Source organism: Muscardinus avellanarius (genome assembly GCF_963383645.1).
Source record: "Muscardinus avellanarius genome assembly, chromosome: 10".
NCBI classification, from domain to species: domain Eukaryota; kingdom Metazoa; phylum Chordata; class Mammalia; order Rodentia; family Gliridae; genus Muscardinus; species Muscardinus avellanarius.
The window spans coordinates 30614240-30637161 of NC_137796.1; the positions used below are offsets into that span (position 1 = coordinate 30614240).

The 22922-nt window shown below is 47.3% G+C and overlaps 1 protein-coding gene across 1 annotated transcript in view; it reads right to left on the reverse strand.

Moving 5' to 3' along the window:
- IRX6 (iroquois homeobox 6) overlaps positions 1-22922 on the reverse strand; it is a gene marked incomplete at both ends in the record, with an annotated part of 34891 nt that overhangs the window by 10590 nt on the left and 1379 nt on the right. Inside the window, 3 exons of the mRNA XM_080703534.1 lie at positions 20529-21143; positions 21676-21983; positions 22144-22253. Of these exons, the coding sequence (XP_080559660.1) occupies positions 20529-21143; positions 21676-21983; positions 22144-22253 (1033 nt within the window). The remainder of the gene's footprint in view (positions 1-20528; positions 21144-21675; positions 21984-22143; positions 22254-22922) is intronic.

Sequence of the window (22922 nt, forward strand, 5' to 3'; positions counted from 1 at the left end):
CTTGTTTCTATGTTTTCCTTCGACCGCCAAGCAGGGTGACGATGACTCTGATTACTTCCCTTGGCACTTTTCTTCTGGCTCCTGAAGTGGACCCGTGCCACGCTTGGGCTGGCTGGCGCTTTCTTTACAGTCTTCTCACAATGGTACTTGTGCTGGACACTTCCCATAGGACCCTGCAGATCTCTTGTCTGCCATTTGTGCCCTTAGAGGCTGACCCCGACACATATGGTCTTTGGGACCCCCTGGTGTCTTCCAGAGGAGTTTGGCAGTGACCCCTTCCTCTACCTCCGGCCACAGCCCCTGTCGGGGTGGCCTGGCTTGTATCTCTCGGGTCTCACTAATAACACTCCCGGCTCCTGTTGCTGCCATTCTCTGGCTGCGTCTCCACCCTGCTGGCGCCCTCAGCCAGTACCTCTGTAAACAGTGCCCCTCCGGCGATGCCCTCCGCGTTCCTGCTGGCTAAGACAACACCGCAGTCTCCATCGGAGGACTTTTCCTTCTCCCACTCAATAATACCGGCAGGGCATTGCATCGATGGGCCCCACCTTCCTTTAGCAGAGATGAGAAGAGTGGGAAGGAGCACAAGGCTCAGGCGGCCCTGGGGTGGGGGTGGGGGCTTTTGGCTGCTGTCTCTGGCAGAGTAATCAGAAAGATTGACGAGTAGTTCCTGTTGCTCAGACTCCCAGAACTGCCCAGGCCAGTGGCTCTCCAGGCCTGGTCCCCACCACACTCCCAGGACCTTCCAATCAGTTTCTTTCTGCTCCAGGGAGCTGGAGTAGGTTTCTGCTGCTTACTACCAGAGGATCTTCATGGAATCATCTGCTGAGCAGCTCTTCCAGGAACCGCCTTCCCAGGACATCCAGACGGCGGTGCCCAGAGGTCCTTCCTGTCCTTCCTGGGGGAAGTTGGCCCCGTTGCCTGCCTTCAGTACCTGTACTCACCAGTTGTTGAATTTTAATACCTCCCCAACAATTCACACGTGCACCCCTTCTCTGCAAGAGGAACTTTTCCAGGTGCCCCTCCTGCTGGTGATTGCTGAGGTTTGCCCATGATTCCCGTTTGTGTTGGTGCAGGACCCCAGATCTGAGCTCTACCAACAAATGGCAAATACTCTGAGGATACACACTGAGCCCAAAGAAGCTGAAACCTGCAGCCCTTCAGCACAGACCTGGTTTGGGAAATGCTATTATCCTGACTTGATTCAAGTGCAGACACAAATACTGTTTGATAGTTAAAGATTATAATAATTAATTAATTAAATTATTATCATTATTATATTGTGTGTGTGTGTGTGTGTGTGTGTGTGTGTGTGTGTGTGTTAGTGAGAATTGAACCCAGGGGCATTCTACCTCTGTACTAGACCCAGAGCCCTATTCTATTTTTATTTTTATTTTTTTATTTTTATTTATTTTTTTTCAGTACTGGGAATAGAACCCAGGAGCATTGTACCTCCAAGCTATACCCCCAACCCTATTTTTTTTAATCTTTTCATTTCATTTTTTATTTTTTGGTGGTACTGGGGGTAGAACCCAGGGACTTTTCTACCTCCCGGCTATACTCCCAGAGCTATTTTATACTTTATTTGGAAACAGGGTCTCACTAAGTTGCCGAGAGTCTCACTGAATAGCTGAGGCTGGCTTCAAACCTGTGAGATCCTCCTTCTCAGTCTCCCAAGCGCTGGGATTACAAGCATGCACCACCAAGCCTGGCTTCCTAGTCTTTCCATTTTTGAAACAGTCTCACTGAGTTGTGAAGGACCTTGCTAAGAAGCTGAGACTGGCTTTGAACCTGTGATCCTCTTGACTCAGCCTCCCAAGTACTGGGATTACAAGCATGTGCCATCATGCCCAACGATGGCTGGCTTTTCAAGTGATACTTTAAAAATATTGGGAGATGCCCAGCCTGGGGGTGGCAGTTGTCTGATAAAAATCTCTGATGATACTTGGATGGCCCCATAAATAGAAAGGACCAGAAGCTTCTACACATGGCAGGCTGGGGCATGGGGAGTGAGTAGGCCCAATTGTTGCGAATGCAGCTTCTCCTATGACCAGCTGAGAAAAGATCATTTTTTTTTTGAGGGATCCTCAAAGTTTTGGAGCACATGCACACGCCACCTTACAACTACTTGGAATGACCCCTTGCCTGGAGGGTGAAAAGCTGGAACTCTTCCTGTTCCTCTTTGCTCAAGGATTGTGCCTTTCATATCCCCTGGATCTTGGGAAAAGTGGCTTTTTTTTTTTTTTTGTAGAGTGCACAAGAGGACAAAGAGCCTGCTTCTACCCCCCCCCCCCCAAGCTGGTTGAGGCATATGTAATTATGTTAACTCACCCCGCTGCTGTGGGAGAATCCTTCTTTCTACTTCCTCAGATGCCTCTCCTTAGACCACCAAGACTGGAGCTAAAAAGATGTTAGGCCTAGAATATAGTTTAAGATTCATTTTATCTGTCCCTTCTTTTGTGGCTTAAATTGTTCCTCCCACAGTCAAAAATAAGTAGCTGAATTCTAATCCCCACTACCCATGAATATGACTTGATTTGGAAATAAGATCTTGGTAGGTGTAATTAAATGGATCATATTGAGGCGTGGTCATCCTGAATTTAGGGCCCTAAAATCCCATAACCGGTGTCTTTATAAGTGATAGAGAAGGAGGAGGAGGAGGAGGAGGAGGAGAAGGAGGAGGAGGAGAAGGAGGAGGAGGAGGAGGAGGCGGCGGCAGCTAAATGAAGAAAGAGGAAGAGACTGGGGTGGTGCTAACACAAACCAAGCAACACCAGGAGCCACCAGGAAGCACCTCTCCCAAGACCTTCTGAGCCATGATTCTCCAGGACCTTGATTCTGGACTTCCAGTCTCCATGACTGTAAAAGAATAAATTGAAGCCATCAAAGGGACTAAGAAGCCCTTTAGTGATTAATAACTAAGGTTTAAGAGGAAAGCACTTGGCTACATTCTTTTAGGGATTAGACATGATCACTGAAGGATTAGAATCCATGTCTCCTGACTCCCAACATTTGAAGTTTTCTATATTTCCCCCTTGTATGAATTATTTTTCCATCAGAAAGAGGGACAGACATCCAGTGCTTAGCATATCTTTCACCCGTGCCCTAGGGTCGAGAACAGAAGGACCCACTGGTCAGTCTATTAGTCATCTGTTAAATCAGCCTCTCCTGTGTCAGACACAGTGCTGGGCGTGGTTGGGAATAAACAACACAGCTCCCCACCCCAAGCAGGTTATGGTCTCCTTGAGTTGGACAGGATAGGAGAGTAGGGGAGAAAGTAGGCACATGGAATTGTAATGCAGTGCTTGATGTGTATTTATTAGGATAGATTACATTATTTTTAGCCCAGCATGGTGGCACACACTTGTAATCCAAGTACTTGGGATGCTGAGACAGGAGGATTGCAGGTTCAAAGCAGCCTCAGCAACCTAGTGAGGCCATCTGCAACTTAGGAAAGCCTGTTTTCCAAATAAAAGATTAAAATAGGTTTGGGTGTATAGCTCAGAGGTAGAATGCCCCTGAGTTTTTCCATCCCCAGTACCACCAAAAAAAAAAAAGATACTTTTTTTTTTAAGGCAGTGGCTGGTTTCATAAGAGATTCTTAAGCGTAAATTGGCCCACGCCAAACTTATGTCCCCAAGCCCTGGTTAGCATGAATGTCCCTTATTTAAATGACAGATTTAAGTTATGTATAGTTAGTTATTCATTTATACAGTATTAACTTTCTGGGGTAGTGTTTTGGTCCTTTCTATGTTGATATAACTGAATACCACAGATTGGATCATTTAAAATGAATAAAAGTTTATAGCTGATGGTTTTAGAGGTTGGGGCATCCCAGAGAACGGCAGGGGTAGCTGGTGAGGCCTTCTTGCTGCATCCTGGCATAGGGGAGGGCATCACATGGGGAGACAGAGAGAACATGTCAGAGAGTTCTTTCTTTCTTTCTTTCTTTCTTTCTTTCTTTCTTTCTTTCTTTCTTTCTTTCTTTCTTTCTTATTATGTTTGTGGTGTGGGGACTGAACTCAGGGCCATTCTTCCTCTGAGCTACATTCCCAGTCCCACTTTATTATTATTATTTTTGAAATAAGGCCTCACTAGGCTCATTAAAATCTCACTACTTGCTGAGGCTGTCCTCCAACCCTCCTATCTCAGCCTCCCACACCCTGAAAGCACTAGATCTCATCTCAGAAGCTAAGCAGGGTCGGGTTGGGTTAGTGCTTGATTGCGAGAGCTCACTTCTATAACAGTAGCTGCAATAACACACTCGATATCCTATGGGTTTGATAGCCACAATTGGACTAGCTGGTTCATAAGGCAGAGCTCTCCACGCCCGTCACCTCCCCACGACTCCACCTCCAGATACCATTCACACAGGAACCTGGAGATTAAATTCTTAACACATTAAACCACAGTAGGTGGGGACACCCTGTCCTCATTCAATGACTGTATGCATGACTGTCCTTCTAACCCTTTTACATTCCACCTAGGGTCACCTTTGTTCACAGCGGTGCACCCCCCTCCACTTCCCAATTCAAAGCTCTTTGGGGGACAGGCCACATGGCCACGTCAGCTCTGTTCTGTCCACAGTGCCTCGCTCAATGTAGAGCATCCAGAAGGTGATTAATAACTATCTCCAAAGAGAACAAGAGCTCCTGCATAAATCCACACTTCTGCATCTAACTCAGTCTTACCCTGTTTCTGAAGAATGTGATGGTTAAAAGACAACTCACAGGCTGGAGGAAAATGTTTACAATGTATAAAGTGAACATAGGATTAGTACTGAGACTATAATAAGAGATTTTGTAAATCAATAAGAGAAAAACCAGTCTCCGGCAGAAAAAGTGGTAAGGAATATGGACAGGTGAGTCACAAAGAAAAGTTGTCTGACCTCACTAGTAACAAGGAAGCTGGAATCAAAAGATACAATAGATGAGCAAATAAGGCGATCTGAGGGGGATGGGAGGGGAAGAGGGCAATTTCCTAATGTACATGATGAGCATTCACAAACATATCAAAGTCAGTCACTAAGCCAAACTTGAGAAGGACGGAGGGGAGAGGGAATGGGGTGGGAATTGGATAAGGGCTAATTGGGTGATGTGTGCATGTGTGCCTCTACCATCTTGTACTCCATTAAGATATACAACTACAATGCACCAATAATAAATTAAAAAAAATAAAAATGAAATGCACTTGCACACCCACTATCCTATCCAGACTTTTAAACATCAGATAACATCAAGTATAGGCAGAATGTGGGATATAGGTAGTCTCATGTATCATTGGAGGCTGAAAGCCACCAGCAGCCGAGGGTCCTAGAAGCTGGCAAAGAGCATTTTAGTCCTGGTGTGATCTGAGCAGTGCACCCCAGCATTTGCCACATATACCCACACCTATGTTCTATGGCTGGGGAGAATATCAACCAAGATTTTAAAAGAACTTTGTGAACTACAAAGAACACGAGGTGATTTAAACGACTCTTGCCAAAAACAAGTAGAAATGTTAGCACTCCATAACTACACACAATGATTATTTCTTAACCTAAAGAAATCTTTTGTCAAAAATAAATACATTTTAAAGATTTTTAATTAGTGCATTGTATTTACACATCATAATGGGGTAAAAAATGTGTGTAGACATAAATGTACACATCACCCAGCCAGCCCCCACCCAGTCCCCACCTCACTCCCTCCCCATCCCTCCCTCCCATGCTTGATTTAGTGGTTGACTTTGATATGAATAAGTACATCATGCGCTTTAAAGAGTTTCCCTCTCCCCACCTCCCATCCCCACAGTTAGGTTGCATTATTTGCTCCTCCATAGGATCTCCTTTTTCTTTCTTTCTTTCTTTCTTTCTTTCTTTCTTTCTTTCTTTCTTTCTTTCTTTCTTTCTTTCTTTCTTTCTTTCTTTCTTTTTTGTGTGTGTGGTACTGGGGGTGAAACCCAGAGGCTTTCTACCTCTGGGCTATACTCCCAGACCTTTTCTTTATATTTTATTTGGAAACAGGGTCTCACTAAGTTGCTGAGAGCCTCACCAAGCAGCTGAGACTGGCTTCGAACCCGTGCGATCCTCCTGTCTCAGCCTCCCAAGCGTGGGGATTACAAGCGTGCGCCACCACGCCCGGCTCTAGGATCTCCTTTTTCACCTGGAGTTCCTCCTATGACCCCATTCACCCTAGCTTTCACATATTAGGGAAAGCATCCAATTCCTTACTTTTTTTGACTGACTAATCTTGCTTAACATAATGTCCTCAAGATCCATCCATTTCCCTGAAAATACCACAATTATATTTTTTATGGCTGAGTAAAATTCCATTGTGTATGCATCCCAGTTTTGTAATCCTTTCATCTGTTGATGGACATCTTGGCTGCTTCCACAGTTTGGCTATGGTGAATTGTGCAGCTATGAACATAGATACACATGCATTAGTTTGGTAGTTTGGTTTCCTTTCTTTTGGGTAGATAGCCAGAAGTGGTATTGCTGGATTGAATGGTAGATTTGTTCTTATTCTTCTGAGGATTCTCCATACTGTTTTCCAAAGTGGTTGTACTAATTTGCAATCCCACCAACAATGTTTTAGAGTTCCCGTTTCTCCACATCCTCACGAGCATCTGTTGTTGTTTGTGTTTTGAATGATTGCCATTCTAGTTGGAGTTAGGTGGAATCTCAGGGTAGTTTTGATTTGCATCTCTAAGAGAGCATAGGTCCAACACTGCAACACATAGGCACAGATAAATACTTTCTCAACAAGACCTCAAAGGCACAACAAACCAAAATGTGAATCAATGCATGAGATTGCATGAAATTGAAGAGCTTCTGTTCAGCAAAGGAAACTGTCAAGAACCTCAACCGAGAGCCAACAGAATGGGAGAAGATTTTTGCCACCTACACCTCCAATAGAGGACTAATATCTAGAATATACAGAGAACTGGAGAAACTTAACACTAAAAAATGATCGAACCAAAAAATGGGCAAGCGAACTAAATAGACACTTCACGAAAGAATAAATACATCTTTAAACTAAAAATCTATGCAAAAAAGGTTAGGTGATTTTGTACTCCCCATTGTCTCTATCAACCTCCCCCATCCCTTTTTAGTTCATATATACCGCTAAATTCAAATTCATAATACTTATGCACAGCCTTTGAATCAGTGTTGAAGAGAGTTTGTTTTATACTTTTTCTTTCTTTTAGAGTCTATGTAAGGATTTGATTATATCAAAGATAGGAAAAAAGCCAAACAAACAGAAATACAAGTGAGAGAAGGTCAGCTGTATTTTATCTCTCTCTTGCTCCATGAAGAGATATGGGTACCAGAATCCTAGAGAAAAAAATAGACCTTAAAACACTAAGTCCAGAAGGTGCCTAGGCAGAGGCAAGTCCACATCAGCCTGATCTGGCAACTGCTCTGCGCATTTTCACTTAGGAATGATGAACAGAGAGGTGATGCTAAATTGTTAGGGCCCCTCTGATTATCTGAATTTAACACAGACCTGGCACATGTCAGAAAGGTGAGAGCCAAGGTGGAGGGTAATGGGCTCTGGATGGTCATTCATGCTGTGACCCTCATCTGTTTGATTATATTAAATCCTAAGAGTAAAGCCACCCTGCTTGAATTGAAAGTTGAGACTGTGGCACAACTTTGAGGCTGTGGATACTTTAGCCAACAGCCCAAAGATTAGAAACACTCTGCCTGAAGGTAGTGTATCTATTTCTTCCTGATGCTGTAGAGTGTTCTATGGGCTTGCAGTGTTTTGGAAATGTCACATTTGACTCGGGAGTTCTCTTCTGCTCATGGAACTTGACAACCCACCTTGGGGGTCACTTTAACTGGGGAGAAGGGAGATAAGCAGCTCCTCACTGATTTCTGAGCTACTTTCTCCAAAAAGGGACCAGTGCTTTCGAGGGAAATTGGATATGATCCCTTGGATATGAAATGAAAATACTAGGATTTCTTATTTTCTAGCTTGGTAAAATGATTATTTTGTGCATATGTGTGTTGTATGTTATAGTATGTGCATATCACTTATAAATAAACACATCTGTATTTTTCCTCTTTGAGACATTTTTGCCAATAGTAATACATATCCCCCTACTCCAGAGAGGCTGAACTTTTAGAAGACCACTGGCCTGTTCCTTCCTTAAGTAGCTGGTGAAGATGAAAAGTGTCCTCTGCTGGAACATTGCCTATGTGCACAAAGCTCAGCAGACGGTTTTAAGAGGTTCAGAGAGTCCCCTAAAGTCCACACATGGATCCCTGGGAAAACATTCTTGTTTCCACATGTCCTCATCCAGAGATTATTCTAGCATGTCCTTTAGGCCACTCTGGCATCTGGTCACCCATTACGGTCCTCAGCTGTGGAGTCTGACATCAGCCCTGCAGGGTCTCATTACATTCCTTCTAGCTGCAGACTTCCTGAGCTCAGAGTGATGAACCCCAAATAATGGGGCATCACCCACTTAGGTGGGACAGGCTGAGCGTGCAGCCACCCCTCCCTCCTGTCCCTCATTGTTCACATTTGTACATTCAGATTTATTAGGTGTTTTTTCATTAACCTTGTAGAACATTTAGAAAGATAAAGACATAAACTAAAACCATTAAAATACAATCTCATTTTCCAGAGATAACAACAATCCACATTTTGGCACATGACCTTGAAATCCGCTTTTCCATGCATATTTGTACCTATAATTTTAATTGATATTAAAATTATAGGTACATAATTGTGTTCTGTAACTTACACCTCTACCTATATTAAAATTATAGGTACAAATGTGGGGTTAATTTTAATATTCATTTAAAACCCTTCTGAGTTTACCCTGAAATATTCATGCTTGTATTTTTAAAAATATTCATTTAATATCTTGTATTGGATTTTTAAAGAAAGGTTTTTCTTGAACAAATATGAGGGAGATAATTGAGCTTTTGTGCATCTAGCCAAAAATAAGTACATAACTATGGAGGTTCCTAGGATCTTGAACTCAAAGCAGAAATGGGTCTCTTTTCTACTCATACATCTTTGATCTACTCTCCAAATTTCTGTAAAACATCTCCTCCCCTCAGTCCTTCTCCTCTTTCCCTTGTCTGACCTCCCATTCCTCGTTCACTTATTTTTCCAGCATAGGTTTTTTGGGGTCTACCTTTTGTCAGTCACTGAGATCGCTCCAGGGGAAAGGGTGAGCAAAATAGACTGAATAGACTGAATTTCCTTCCCCTCTCTCTCTCTCTCTCTCTCTCTCTCTCTCTCTCTCTCTCTCTCTCTCTCTCTCTCTCTCTCATCCTGAGTCATTTTCTATCATTTGTATCCCACCTGTAGTCAGCCATTTTTATTTTCTTCTGTAACTGACACCTCTAGAAACATCCGCATGATGTTCAGGTGCCTTCTCCAGGGATCAGTGTTCCATAAGCTGTCACATCCACGAAAGAGGCCTCTCTCTGCTGAATTTATGGATTGGCAAAGCCATTTCGTTAAAAAAAATGATTAATGATAATTAACATTTTAACTTCAGGCCATTTAACGGCACCCGACAAAGAGGTCAAGTGAAACTCATGGGTGTCATATGTCAAATATCACCATTATGAGACCGGGCTGAACAGTAGCTGAGCTTTAGATGAAGAAGGCGTGGGAGGACCCACAGATGGAGCTTCTACACTGTTCCTGGGGCAGCTTCCCTGCTGCCCACAGGCACAGGGATGCCAGCTAAACCCCAAATGAGAAGTGTGTGGACCTTGGTTGGATTGTGTGCTTGAGAACTCAGTTTTGTAAAAAAAAAAATGTGACCAGTTCCCCACTCTCTCCTGCCTCACGTGCTGCTCACTGAGGCAATGTCGCTGAGTGTCCAGCAATAGAGACTTAATTTCTGAAGCTGCCCAACCTTGCTCACTCTGTGGCTTGACTTCACCCTCTGAGTTGAGAACCCTGAGCACCATTGGTCTTCAGGTCCTTATCTCCCATCCTCATCTTGCCCCACCAGGCTTCATTTCTGCTTCCCCCCCTCCTATTTCCTTCCCTCTCCTCCTGCTCTCTGTCTGCTTCTGGACCACCCTTCTGCCATGCCTCTTCTGGCTCCAACCAGCTCCCAGGAACCTTTCCTGCAGGCATCTCCCTTCATGCCTCTGCCCTGGCCCAATAGATGGGGCCCAAACAGATGCCACAACAGCAAAAGGATGAATAAGAATGAACACATTTCAAAAATGAAAGGCAAAAATGAAAGGCTGGAGTCTTCCTGGGAAGTGAGGAGATGCAGGATTGGGGGCTAGACAAGATGGCAGGCTCGATGTGCTATATCTGGCCACACGGGCTTGTGTTGAGGTGGCAGCTGGTAATGGAAAGGAGCACTCTCCCGGTGAGGGAGGACGGCTCCCAAGGGCAAGAACGATGTCATGGTGAGGCATGGGGCACCCCATGCTCCAATTTCCAGCATCTGAGGAGCAGCCCTTTGCTGCCAGGGCTGGGACCTCATGCGTGAGACTGATCCTCACTGATCGTCAGGATGTGAATGGCAAGCTTAGACTGCTCCTCATTTTCTCTGGAGATCAGCCTTAGCTGAACAAGTTAGTAAGCTAAATTTGCTGCATGCGTGCACGGCAGTCCTCAGTTCAATGAAGACTTAACTATCCAACTGACTCAGCCTCGCCATCATCTGGGAACTAAATTCTAGTTTTATCCCATTTTACTTATAAAGAAACTGGGGCTCAGACATGTTAAAGAAAGTTGTTCACTGTCACCCAGAAACACATGCTCACAGGACAGGAAAATGAACCTAGCTTGGTCTGATTCCTGGATCCACATTCTTACTCAGGCTTCCAAGCTCCCTGCCATCAGAGTGCTCTGTGGTAGCCAGGCAGTAAGAGAAGGGCAGATGTAAATAATGGGACACCATAAGACACTGCCTTCTGTTCCAAAAAAAAAAAAAACCACATTTATTTAAATATGCAAAAGTGAATAAAAATTTTGATGTAAAAATAATACATGTTTGCATATGGCCTAAATCTTGCAGGTGAAAGGAGAAATAACAGAGGCTGGTGAGCTGCGACCTGCACACGGCGGGCCAGGGTACCCAGCGCTAGTGGGCAAGTTTGGGGAGCAGTGGGGAACAATGAGGAGTTTTTCAATGTACTGAAATTTTGTCCCACTGTTAAGACAAGTAGCTGTCCAGTGTCCTGCAGCTACTCTGACCTTGCATGGTGTGCCAATGTCAATAGCTGTTGTCCCCAGTGATAGGCCTCCAGTTTGGTACTTAGAGATTCTCTTTATGCACTTAAAAGGCATCATTAGTACCAAGTGGCTATTAAAGCAGTCTTGCTCTTCGGAATGATTTTTTTGAAGCAAATGCAGAGGAAACGTGTTGAGGGTTGAAGTCATTAGCTGCGACCACAGAAGGACTGACCGTGGGCAACTGCGCCATTAATCTTGAAGAGGGGAAGTGAGAGCAATTCATAAAATCTGTTTGGTGAGATTTCTCCCTAAATGGACACCCGGACAAATGACCCCATGTCTTTGCTCTAGGTAAAGAGAGACACGTGTGACATCAACTTGGCATAATGAGTTGTGGGGACCAGCAGTGATTCCAAGCAGGGCCCGCTGAGCAGGGGAGCAGGAGGGCAGTTCCAGCTGATGTTTGCCAAAACGTGGGCCAGACACAATCCTAATACTTCAGGTACTAACTGTTTAGTCTTCACAATAGTCCCGTCGGGTAGGTCCTGTTATTATTCCCATTTTGGAGGCAAGGAAACCAAGGTCCAGAGAGGTTATGTCATGTGTCTGAGGTTATACAGCTAGGAAAGGGCAGAGCTAGGATTCAAACTCAGTTGGCTTGGTTTCAAAGGCTGTGTTCTTACCACTGTGTCGCACAGCAAGACCTTAGAGTGGGTATACTCAGTGCCCTAACTCTGTCAAACCCAGGGCCTCACGTTCGCTAGGCAATTGTTCTACCATGGAGATATTCCCCAGACTTTCAACCTTTTTGGCACAGGCTTTGGGGTTACACAAACCTGGATTTGTACCCCAAATCTGTTACTTCCTGGTTGTTGGATCTCAGACAAAAAGCTTCATTTCATTAAGACTTTTTTCTTATTTATAGAGTGGAGAGTTGTTAGGAAATTATCTGAAATGTCAGGCAGTCGGTGCTTGAATGCATATCACCAGCCTCTTCTCCCACATCAAGGGGACAGACATGTCAAGCCAGGGCACTGACAGGAGGGGATAGAGCAGGATCCCTGCCTCAACCAGACCAGCGTCAGAGAGGCAGGACCCTCTTCTTTGCCACCACTGCTTGACTGCCCTTTTTCACTTTGGGTTTGGGGTGAGAACCTATTATATTTGTGTCTCCTTCTAATTTATTTCTTGAAGCCCTAACCCTCAATGTGACTATAGCTGGAGACAGGACCTGTGAAGAGATGATAAAGATTAAATGAAGTTATAAGAGTGGGGCATGATCTGTTAGGGCTGTGTCCTCATTACAAGAGCAAGAGATAGCAAGCTCTCTGTCTTTTCTACATGAGCAAGTGACCCTCTGCAAGTCAGGTAGAAGCCCTGGCCAGGAATGGAATTGCTGGCACCTTGACCTACACTTCTCAGGGTGAAGAACTGTCAGGACATAAACTTCAGATGGTTAATTCTAGCACTCAGCTGACTAAGGCTTGCCTCTCATCAGCGTATTGAATGGAAGACTTAAGTCTGGCAGTACAGTCAAAGCTGACCCTTCACCAGTGCTGCAGCTTGGGTAAGATGGCTACAAACTCTGCTACTCTCCCCATGAAGTGGAGACCTGAATTTACTATGGAGGAAAATAGGAGATGCACAGAGCTTGGTAGAAGCCAAAGGCTTCTAGACTTTGTCAGCCAACTTTCTCCCCTCCCCCTGCTGCCACCCCCTCTACACACACACACACACACACACACACACACACACACACACACACACACATCTAGAAAATGCTGAGGGTGGAAAGATAAACATCTGGTTGTAGTTCATTCATTCATTCCCAGCATTTATTGTACTCTGGAATCACATGAGAATTTTGAAAAATACTGCTGGGCCACAGCCCTAGAGGTTGGATTTAATTGGTCAGGGGTATCTGGGTATCAATGCTAAAAGTTAAAACAAAAATATATAGTCCTGGCTGATGTTATGCACCATGCAGGCCGAACCACAGCTCAACTCCTCCTCATTCTCACTGTTAGTATCCGCGTTGTAGAGTATGTATGCTGGATTTTAAATAAAGCCCAGTCATGAATTTAAAGATGGTCCAAATGAGGAAAGCCCAGTGAATGAAGACACAAGTTTCTGGTGATCCCATTGGTAATTATCATGCTTCTCTTAGTCTGTTTTCTATTGCTATAACAAAATACCCAAGACTAAGAAATCTATAAAAAATGGAGAAGTTTATTTGGCTCACAGCTGTTTGGCTGGAAGTCCAAGAGCATGGCACTTTCATGTACTTAGCTACTGCCTGGGCTTTTACAGCATCTTAACATGGTCAAGGGCAACACACATGAGTCAAAGCAGCTCAGGAGCTCTGGTCGCTCTTACTCTTTTTATAAAGCCACTAATGCCATACCAGGGGCCCCACCCTTATGACCTCATCTAATCCAAATACCTCTCAAAGGTCTTCAAATACCACTCAGGTATGAATTTGAGTATTCTTATTTCAGCACATAAAAGTTTTGGGGGAACATTTAATCCATCAAAATGTTCTACATTAATACAGATGAAGTCACCAAAGAGTAGAGTGTGTTACCCCTGGCAATGTGGGCTGACACAAAATAATGCTGATTTCAGAATAACCCACATGCTTCCCTTCTCAAATCCCTTTCAGCCCTCAAAGGAGATGTTTCTGTTCGGTGCTAGCTTGCCTTTAACAATTCTTGCCACCCACCAACATCCAAGTAACATTGATCTCAGTCTTGATCCGGATGAGAGAATTCTAGAACTTACAGAAGAGCCACCTCCCAGCCGGGCGTGGTGGCGCACGCTTTTAATCCCCGCGCTTGGGAGGCTGAGACAGGAGGATCGCACAGGTTCGAAGCCAGCCTCAGCTACTTAGTGAGGCTCTCAGCAACTTAGTGAGACCCTGTTTCCAAATAAAGTAAAAAATAGGTCTGGGAGTATAGCCCGGAGGTAGAAAGCCTCTGGATTCCAGAAGAAGGAGAAGGAGAAGGAGGAGAAGGAGAAGAAGAGCCATTTCCCATTTTGAAATAAACAATTAATAAAAGTTATTCCTTTTATCCAACAGTATTCCTGTTCCTCTTAACCTATGTCCATCCTCTTCTCCCACATCCTTCCCAGGCACTAAAAAACAGTATTATTTTCTTTCTTTCTTTCTTTCTTTCTTTCTTTCTTTCTTTCTTTCTTTCTGTGGGATCAACTTTTTAGCCTTTGGATATAAGTCATAACATGAAGTATTTGTCATCCTGTGTCTCTGCAACTTAACTTTTGTGTATATGTGTGCAGTACTAGGGATTGAACCTAGGGCCATTCTATCTCTGAGCTACACTCCCAACTCTATTTTATTTTATTTATTTTTTATTTTTAAACAAGATCTCACTGAGTTGCTGAGACTGTCCTCAAGCCTGTGATCCTTCTGTCTCAACCTCCAAAGTACTGAGATTATAGGCATGTACCCTACCTCTGGCTGCAACTTAACTTTTAATGAAGATAATTAACTATGCTGATAGAGGGGCTCCTCTGCCATATTATTGAGGTGTGCCCTCAATAATATGTTCAGAGTAAGACTTCATTTCTTACTCTGATCCCAGAGAAAGGGAAAAACATGTCTCACTTAGGGGGGCATGAAGGTTAAAAGAAAGAATGAATCATAAAAAACAGCAAGGCTTGTTGGTTCCGAAGATAAATTTCAAAAGTTGCATGGAGAAGAAATTTTGTTCAAAAAAGAAAGAATTTTTGTCGGGTGTTGTGGTACATGCTTGGAATCCCAGTACTTGGGAGGTTGAGACAGGAGGAACTGGGTTCTCAGCTAGCTTCAGCTACTTAGTGAAGCCCTCCACAACTTGATGAGACCTTGTTTCAAAATAAAGAATAAAGTAGGGCTGGTGATTCAGAGGTAGAATGCCTCTGGATTCCATCACAGGCACTACAAGAAAGAAAGGAAGGAAGGAAGGAAGGAAGGAAGGAAGGAAGGAAGGAAGGAAAGAAGGAAGGGAAACTTTCTAAATATTCAGGCTAGAACTGGCTGTTGGGAGATAGCCAGGGTAGAGAATTATTTTATTTAATTGAGATACTGTCTTTCCTTTCTAGTATTTGATTTCCCCAAATTTGTACAGATTATTGTCTGTATGCTCATGTTTAGGAACAGAATTCTTTGTGCACTAAGGTACAGGGCACTAAGATGCTTCTGACCCTGGGATCCTAAGTTGTCTTCAGGCAAATGAGATGGGTTGGTTAGTTCCTAGGTCTCTTCCTTCTGCTCCAAGAACAAGCAGTCTTTGAGCTTCAGGATGAGGTACCAGAGCAGAACCAGATGAAGTTGGATGTCAGTTCAGATTAAATCTGGGAGGAAACGCTGGTACCAGTTACTGGGAACCAGTTTACTCTGGGCAGCAGCAGGTCCCATGCCCTTCTGCTGAGTTGAGGTTCTCTCTGCCCACTTGAGGTTCAGCCACCAGGACTCAGGCCAGGATTCCAGAGCATGAACTAATATATTCATAGAGTCTCCAAAACATATGCTCTTAATAATTGAATAAAAGAACCTTAAAATAATAGTGCATTATCAGGAGAGTCTAGGAATCAGTCTTGCTGGACATGGTGGTGAAGCCTGTAATTCCAGCACCTGGGAGACTGAGACAGGAGGGTCTCAGGTTCTAGACCAGTCTCAGCAACTTAGTGAGGCCCTCGGCAATGGTACAACAGACTGAATGTGTGTTCATCCCCCCAAAAAAATTCCTATATTGAAACCAAACCCTAAATGTGATGGCATCCGAAGGTGGGGTCTTGGGGGTGATTAGGTCCTGAGTGTGTAGCCTTCCTGAACGACATCCGGGACCTTACCAAAGAGAGCCCTGAGAACGCTCTGCCTTTTCCACCATAAGCAGATGCAATGAGAAAGTGCTGCCCAGAAACCAGAAAATGTCCTCTCCAAACACCGAATCTGCTGGTCTGGATCTTCCATTCCCCAGAACCGTGAGAAATGAATTGCTGTAGTGTATAAGCTGTCCAGTCTGTTTGTTCTGTTGCAGCATCCATATGGACTAAGAAACAGGGTACCGAGTTTGGCCCACGGAAAGGGTTCCAGGGGCTGTGATTATTACTAGCAGGGTCATAGAATCTTAAAGTTAAAAGTGGCCAGAGAATCCTCTGTGAGTCCACTGCCTTACTAGTGATGCCTGGCACAAGAGGAAATCAATGGCAGAAGAAGACCCAGGGGATGGATCTGCTTCCCCGGTGGAGTTTCCCTTCCTCCAGGGGGCTCCACCCACTGCCACTGCCCAGGCAAGGAAGAGGGCACCTTAGCTGGGTTGTCAGTCCAAACCTCAAGCTCAACCTTTTGCGTTTACCCACCCACGCTCACTTTGCAGAGCTCATGGCTGGTCCAGCTGTCTGTAGGCACCTGCAGGCTGAGCAGAGGAGAGCAGAGCCACCTCCTCCCTTTCTTTGCTCTGATGTTTAATCAAAACTCGATTCAAAATATGATTCTGGGAGATTATATTGGGAGATTTGCAGGAGGCTCTCGGTGGGGGCAGAGATAGTGGCAACAGATTGTGGCTGAAGACCTGAGGCTGGGATAATCTCGGGCTCAGACGTGCCATTCTCAGGCTCTTCTCCTGGACCCCTGGAGCCTGCCATCCTCTGGAGGGGACACTGAGCGCCAGCATGGAGAACTAGATTATCTCAGTATTGCACGGCTGAGGAACAAAGAGAGGAAGGGGCCTGTCCAAGCTGCACAACAAGGCAGCCCTGCAACTGAGAAGGGAAGGCAGGTTTCTGGAGTGAGGCTACCTACCCCCTCCAGCCCTATTTTAGCCCACTGTCTTTGAGACAATCCTAGGCTGCCGACTCCTGCTCTGGGCTGGGAAAGGGGGAAAGGTTCTCAGAGACAAGAAATGTTTCCTGGAGATGAAGAAATAACTTCCTGGGAGCCTGGGTGGAAAGGTGGAGAAGTGGGGAGGGGGACTCCTTTCCCAAGATTCACTGTGCCTGCTCCCTAAGGCTGGCTGGCTGGAAACTGTAGCAAACCAGACTGAAAACTAGATTCCCCATCCTGGACCCCTGGATTCTAGCCCCTGCTCAGCCACATGACCTTGGGTGCTTAGCTGTACGACCTTGGGTATAGGCAGCGAGGCCCTTTTCCAAATCTGAACTTCAGAGTCCCATCTCCCAGGGCTGACTCAGTGCTGTCAAGGGTCCTTATTCCCTCCCACTAAATAGCTAGCTAGAGCCCATCCTCAACGAAGCCCCGCAGGGAAGCCTGTGCCGCCTGGTGCAGGATCTGAGGGGTCTACCTGGCCCCCCAGGAGGGGGTGGGGTCGAGAGCGCCTTGAAAGAAACCTCCAGCTAATGCTCTTTATTACAAGCGTTAATCCCGCAAAGCCGACTGGAAATAATGTTTATCTTTTCGCAGTTTAATTTTCCGGACCCTAAGCCGCGGGTCAGTGAGGGCGACTGGCGAGTCCCGGGGGAGGCTGGGGTGGGACCAGCTGTTGCCCAGGAGCAAAACAAGCAGGGAGGGGGTGTCCCTGGGGAGGCAAGCCGAGCCAGGAAGAGAGGGAGGAAGGGAGGGAAGGAGGGAGGGAGGAAGGGAAGCAAGAGAGCAGGAACTTGAAGAAGGGCAGTGAACTCAGATCGGAAGCCAGGGCCCCTCTCTACCAAGGACTTGTGTGACTCTGAATCTGCCCCCTGCCTTCCCATTAGACCTCAGTTTCCTGGTCTGAGGATTGAAGTTTGTGGGTTTTTTTTTTTTTTTCAGGTCTGGGGATGAAACCAGGGACATTTGACCTCTGAGCTATACCCCCTGCCCTATTTTTTATTCTTTATTTTGAAACCGGATCTCATTTAGTTGCAAAGGGCCTCACTAAGTAGCTGAGGCCATCCGCAAACCTCCATCCTCTGGTCTCAGCCTCCCAAATGCTGGGATTACAAGCGCTCCTGCCACCAGGCCCGGCTCTAAGTTTGTGTTTTTGTAATGCAGGATCATTAAAGGGCCTTACGACTCCACTCCGCAGGGGTCTTTTCTAAAGAAAAGAAGAGAAGGTGGGGCCAAAGGGTCTGGGGGATGCGGTGCAGTCTCAGGACAGCTCCTCTCCCTCTTTTCTGCTTTTCAACTCTCCTCTCGGCAGCCTCCAAAGGTCTTAAAATCTCCTGGGAAGGTGGCAAAGCCTTCTTGCACCAGACTTCGCTGCGGTTCGGCGGTGACCCTGCAGATCGTCATCCCCTGCCAGCTGCAGCAGGCAGCTGCCCCGTGTGGGTGCTGCGGGTACTGGAGGATCTGGCCGGTGCACGCAGGTGCTAGCTGCCCTCCTCAGGTCCCGTCAGCTCCCCCGACTTCCCTCCAGGGCACTGTCCCGCCCCTCTTCCCTGAGGCCAAAGCCGCCGAACCCTAGGACTCCAACCTAACTTCAGGAGCCTCCTCCAGCCAGTGTCCTGAGGACACCTAAAAATTGAATCCCAACCCCCAAAGCGGGATGCCACTCCACAGGGGACAAAGCCCCCTACCTGCGCCATCCCCCCCCCCCTTCACCGCGCACCCTTTGGTTGGCCCTTACCTGAAGTGTTGGCCAACAATGGAAACTGGGCAGAAAGAGCAGCCCCTCTGGCCTCTCACTAAGCTTAGCTTTTCTCTCCCGATCACCAGATCCCCAGCGAGGCACCAAGGGACAGCTAAGATTATCTCCATCACCCCCTCCCTAGAAATTTACAACCTGTTCCCTAGCACAGAGCAGGACATCACTCTCCACCGGGCTCTGGCTCTCCATCCTCAGAGGGGCTTCAGCCTGCGTGGTTGCACTGGGGCTTTGGGTCCTAAACCATAGGTATCCTTCCACGCTGGTTGCTGGGTCAGCTCTGCTCTAGGAATTGAAGGAATTGAGGTCTGCAGCCCCCTCACCCCCCAGAACCCCAGGCTGCATCCTCTCCTCCACCTTGACTTTTCCAAGCACCCTGGCACAGATAGGCCGCACAGTGAAGTTTCTGCTTGATTATTTTTAAGGACTTGAGGGAGGTGGAGGAAAAGATGGGAGTGGTCCTTAGGGGCCAGATCAACGATGGAATTACAACGTGAATGGGGCAGAGTGAGGGGCAGGGTGAGCCCGAGGAGAAGGGCGCAGACCTTTTATCCAGCAGAGGAAGGGAGCCCGCAGAGTCCCCTGGGCGGACTCACCCAGTCTTCAGACAGGGTGCCCTGCCACCTCCTCCCGGAATCTGATTCACACTGCCCGCCACTCCACTAACAGGTCTGCGTGCAGGATGGCTGCTGGGAGGGTTTTTGTGTGTGTTATCTGTTTAGCAAGTGAAAACTCTCCATCCTGGCTGACAGTCGAGGTTTCACAGTTTCTTAGCATGGACGTGAGTTTGAAAGGTGAGACCCATTTCCAAAATTCTTCTGCAAATCGTGGCCATTGCGCTAACCTGCTGAGAAAGGAAAGGTTGATTAAAACCCTAAGATCAGCTGGTGGCTGGCAAGTCCTAAGGTATCCGAGGTCAGCTGTGCCTCATCAGAGGAAAGCAAGAGTCTAGAAGTAATGAGCTTCCCAGAGGTGATGCAGGAACCTGCTATGTGTACATTCAAATAACAGTGTAACCCAGTTTTCTAAGCCAGTAGCTAATTCTGAGAGAAAATACTACAGAGTAGAATCTGACAGTAATTTCTGGAGGCTGTCAAATGCTTGGGAAATGCCCCTTTGTAGGGTAAACTTCCCTATACCAGGTTCTAGGCAGGAGACCCTGACTAGAAGCTTTACCTTGCTTGAGAATGAGCCTTTTTATGAGTGTTTGATCTCCAGGGACAGCACCCACCATGGACTCCCAAGTGGTCTAAGTCAGGGGCATGTCTACACTGCCCAGAGGTTTTAGTGGGCCATCGCAGGCCTGCAGGCTGGACTCAAGAAGTGACCTTAGGCCCATAGTGTGGTTTGGATCACCCCACCCCCAAAATGTCTCTGAAATCTTGGGCACCTGCCAAGCCCTAGGAGACTATGGGTACTAGCACATCAGGGACATCAGTCTTTTTCTCTAAAAGGCAGGCAGGGCACCTGGGCATGTGTGCTAGAGGGATGTGGAGATACACATCTGGCACGATTAGCAGAACAGTGGATCACAGTACATAGATCTAAGGTGATCCGTCTTTCCAGTGTGATCCTAGTAATTTAGTGTCTCCCTCTGAGTTTATTACTATTTTTTGGCTTTGAAATAAGGAGGGAGGAGAACTAGACCCTTTACCCCTCAGTATCCCTTTGAAGGATGCCTTGGGACCAGTTCTGAACCTAGGCTCCTGCCAAAGGCAGAGAGGGTGTGTAATGGCTGGGTTGGGGGCGGTGGCCTTTTGGACAGACACTCCCAGCACCCTCGGGGACCCACTACCTTCTGCTCCGGAAGGGTACTGGCACAGCACAGCAGGCTCCCTCCGCCTCGGACAGGGCGCACAGTTCAGAGGCAGCCCGTGCAGGGCCAACGTGGAGTCTCCAAAGGCTTTGGCTAAGCGGGAAGATTCCTCGCACGCGGAGTCTCTGGGGAGCGCGGGTCGCCTGGCGGAGCCTAGACGTTGTGCGGGGCTCCTGTGGCACTCGGGACCTCGTGGCCTGGGCCTGGCTGAGGGCGCACCTTCCGCAGCGCCGGCTGCCGCGGTGTGCGCCAGAGACCAGATGCGCGGTTTCTCGCCGCTGCAGGTGTAATGCATGATCATCGCAGGGCCCCCAGGCTCCGCCGCAATGAAGGTGGCTTCTTCGGACCCTGGGGGCTCGCTGAAGGAGAAGCAGGGCGCCTCCAGGCCGCACTCCCGGCTCTGCACCCGGCCCTCTCTAGCTGAGGCGCACGGGGCTGGCAGAGACTCCTGCGAGCCTTTGTGAAACTCCACCAGCCTGTCCTCAGCGGTGTCCAAGGTTTCTTCTTCTTCCGCATCCTCCTCTTCCTCCTCTTCCTCCAGGTCTTCCAGGTCACTCAGCCGGAGCCCCGGGGCATCCTGGCTTGCAGTAACGTCTGCAGAAAATCAGAGCAAGTGAGAAAAGCCCAGAGGCCCAAGGGAAATTGAAGAGAATGCCCACCTCCAAGAAGCTTTTAGCGAGATGCGCCCTGTGTGCACTGTGCACTGAGAGGGTTCTCAGTGTAATTCACAAGACCTGGCCGGCCATCGGCACACTCGGGCAGCGGTAGGACATCTTCTAGTGGATCTGACACTCTGGAGGGGATGGGCAGCAGTCAGTATGTAAATGTTTTCATAATGATACAAATGGCAAAGGAAAAGTAGGCGGTTGTGATGGAGAATAACTGGGAGCTACTCTGGCTTGGTCCAGGCCTTTCTGAGCTGATACTTTGGGGAAGAAAGTGATTCTGTAAAGGATTCCTGGCAGAGTGATGTGCAGCAGCAAAGGTCCTGGGATGTGCAGAGCCTCCGCATGTAAGGGTAGGAGGAGCACCTTCCAGGAAATTTCCCCACAGGGTGGCTTCACATCCCTGCTTTGGCGGCTGGTATAACCTAGCAAGCAGGTGAGGTGGTGCAGGCAGTGGGTACCTTTGGTGTCCTCTTCTAGGCAGCCCAGTGACTCCTGGGCTCTGGCCTCCACCTTCCTCTCCTCCCCGCCTTTGTTCTTGGGCGCCCAGGTCATCTTGTTCTCCTTCTTGAGGCGCCGGCGTGCATTGGCGAACCAGGTGGACACCTGGGTGAGGGTCATCTTGGTGATGATGGCCAGCATGATCTTCTCGCCCTTGGTGGGGTAGGGGTTCTTGCGGTGCTCGTTAAGCCAGGCTTTGAGCGTGGCCGTGGTCTCCCGTGTGGCGTTCTTCCTGCGTCCAGCACTGCTCAGCTCCACCCCACCATACCTGTGGGGAAAAGAGCTCTGGAACTGGGGGCTTTCCAAGGGGACAGCTTGTCGCCTGGAAGTGCGACTCTGCTCCCTCCTCCTCCTGTCCCATCACCCACCCCACCTAGGTGGGGAGCAAGAGGGAGAGCCAGCCACCCAGGTGTCCCAGCACCCCTCACCTGTCGTATTGGTATTGCCCCAGAGTCGGCTCATAGGGATAATAGGTTCCTGGTTGTGTCAGGCTGGATGTAAAACTCCCTGCAGCCTCCTTAAAGTCATACTGTGGATTCTGGGGAAAGAAGAAGGGGACTGAGGATGGGGATGGCCAAGCTTGGGGAGGGTGCAGACAGTGGGGCCATGGCCTCTGGGGTCAAGCCTGGTTCACATCCCAGTCCTACCACTTGCACTGGCTCTGTGATCTTGGGCACAGTTGTTTAACCACCACTCTGTGCCTCAGTTTCTCCCCTAGTAAAATGGATATGGTGCTAGTACCTAGGGGTTTTTTGAGAAGACCATGTGGGCAGTATACCAGGGCTTGGCAGAACACCTGGGGCAGAAGAGCCGGTAGCTACATATTAGCTACTCTCTGACTGTTAGTAATTGTCCACACACACACACACACACACACACACACACACACACACACACACCAGCTAAAGAAATGCCCAACTGCTCTCCTCCCAGAGCTATCCCTGGCCCTTTCTTTGCATCTGGATGATTTTGGGTAAGGTAATTAACCTCTCACTCCCTTCTGTAGATTGAAGATAGCACTGGCTTACCTAGCACACAGAATTAATAGAAATGTTTTGCAAATAGCAAGGAGTTCTGCAAACCGTAAGGCGCTAAAAGTTGGATTTTTGTCCTTATACACCAGGGTAACCACTTTCCTTTCCTTGGAGCTGTGCAACCCTCCTGGCTCTCCTTGGAGACATCACACTGGATTTCACCTGCTGCTGCT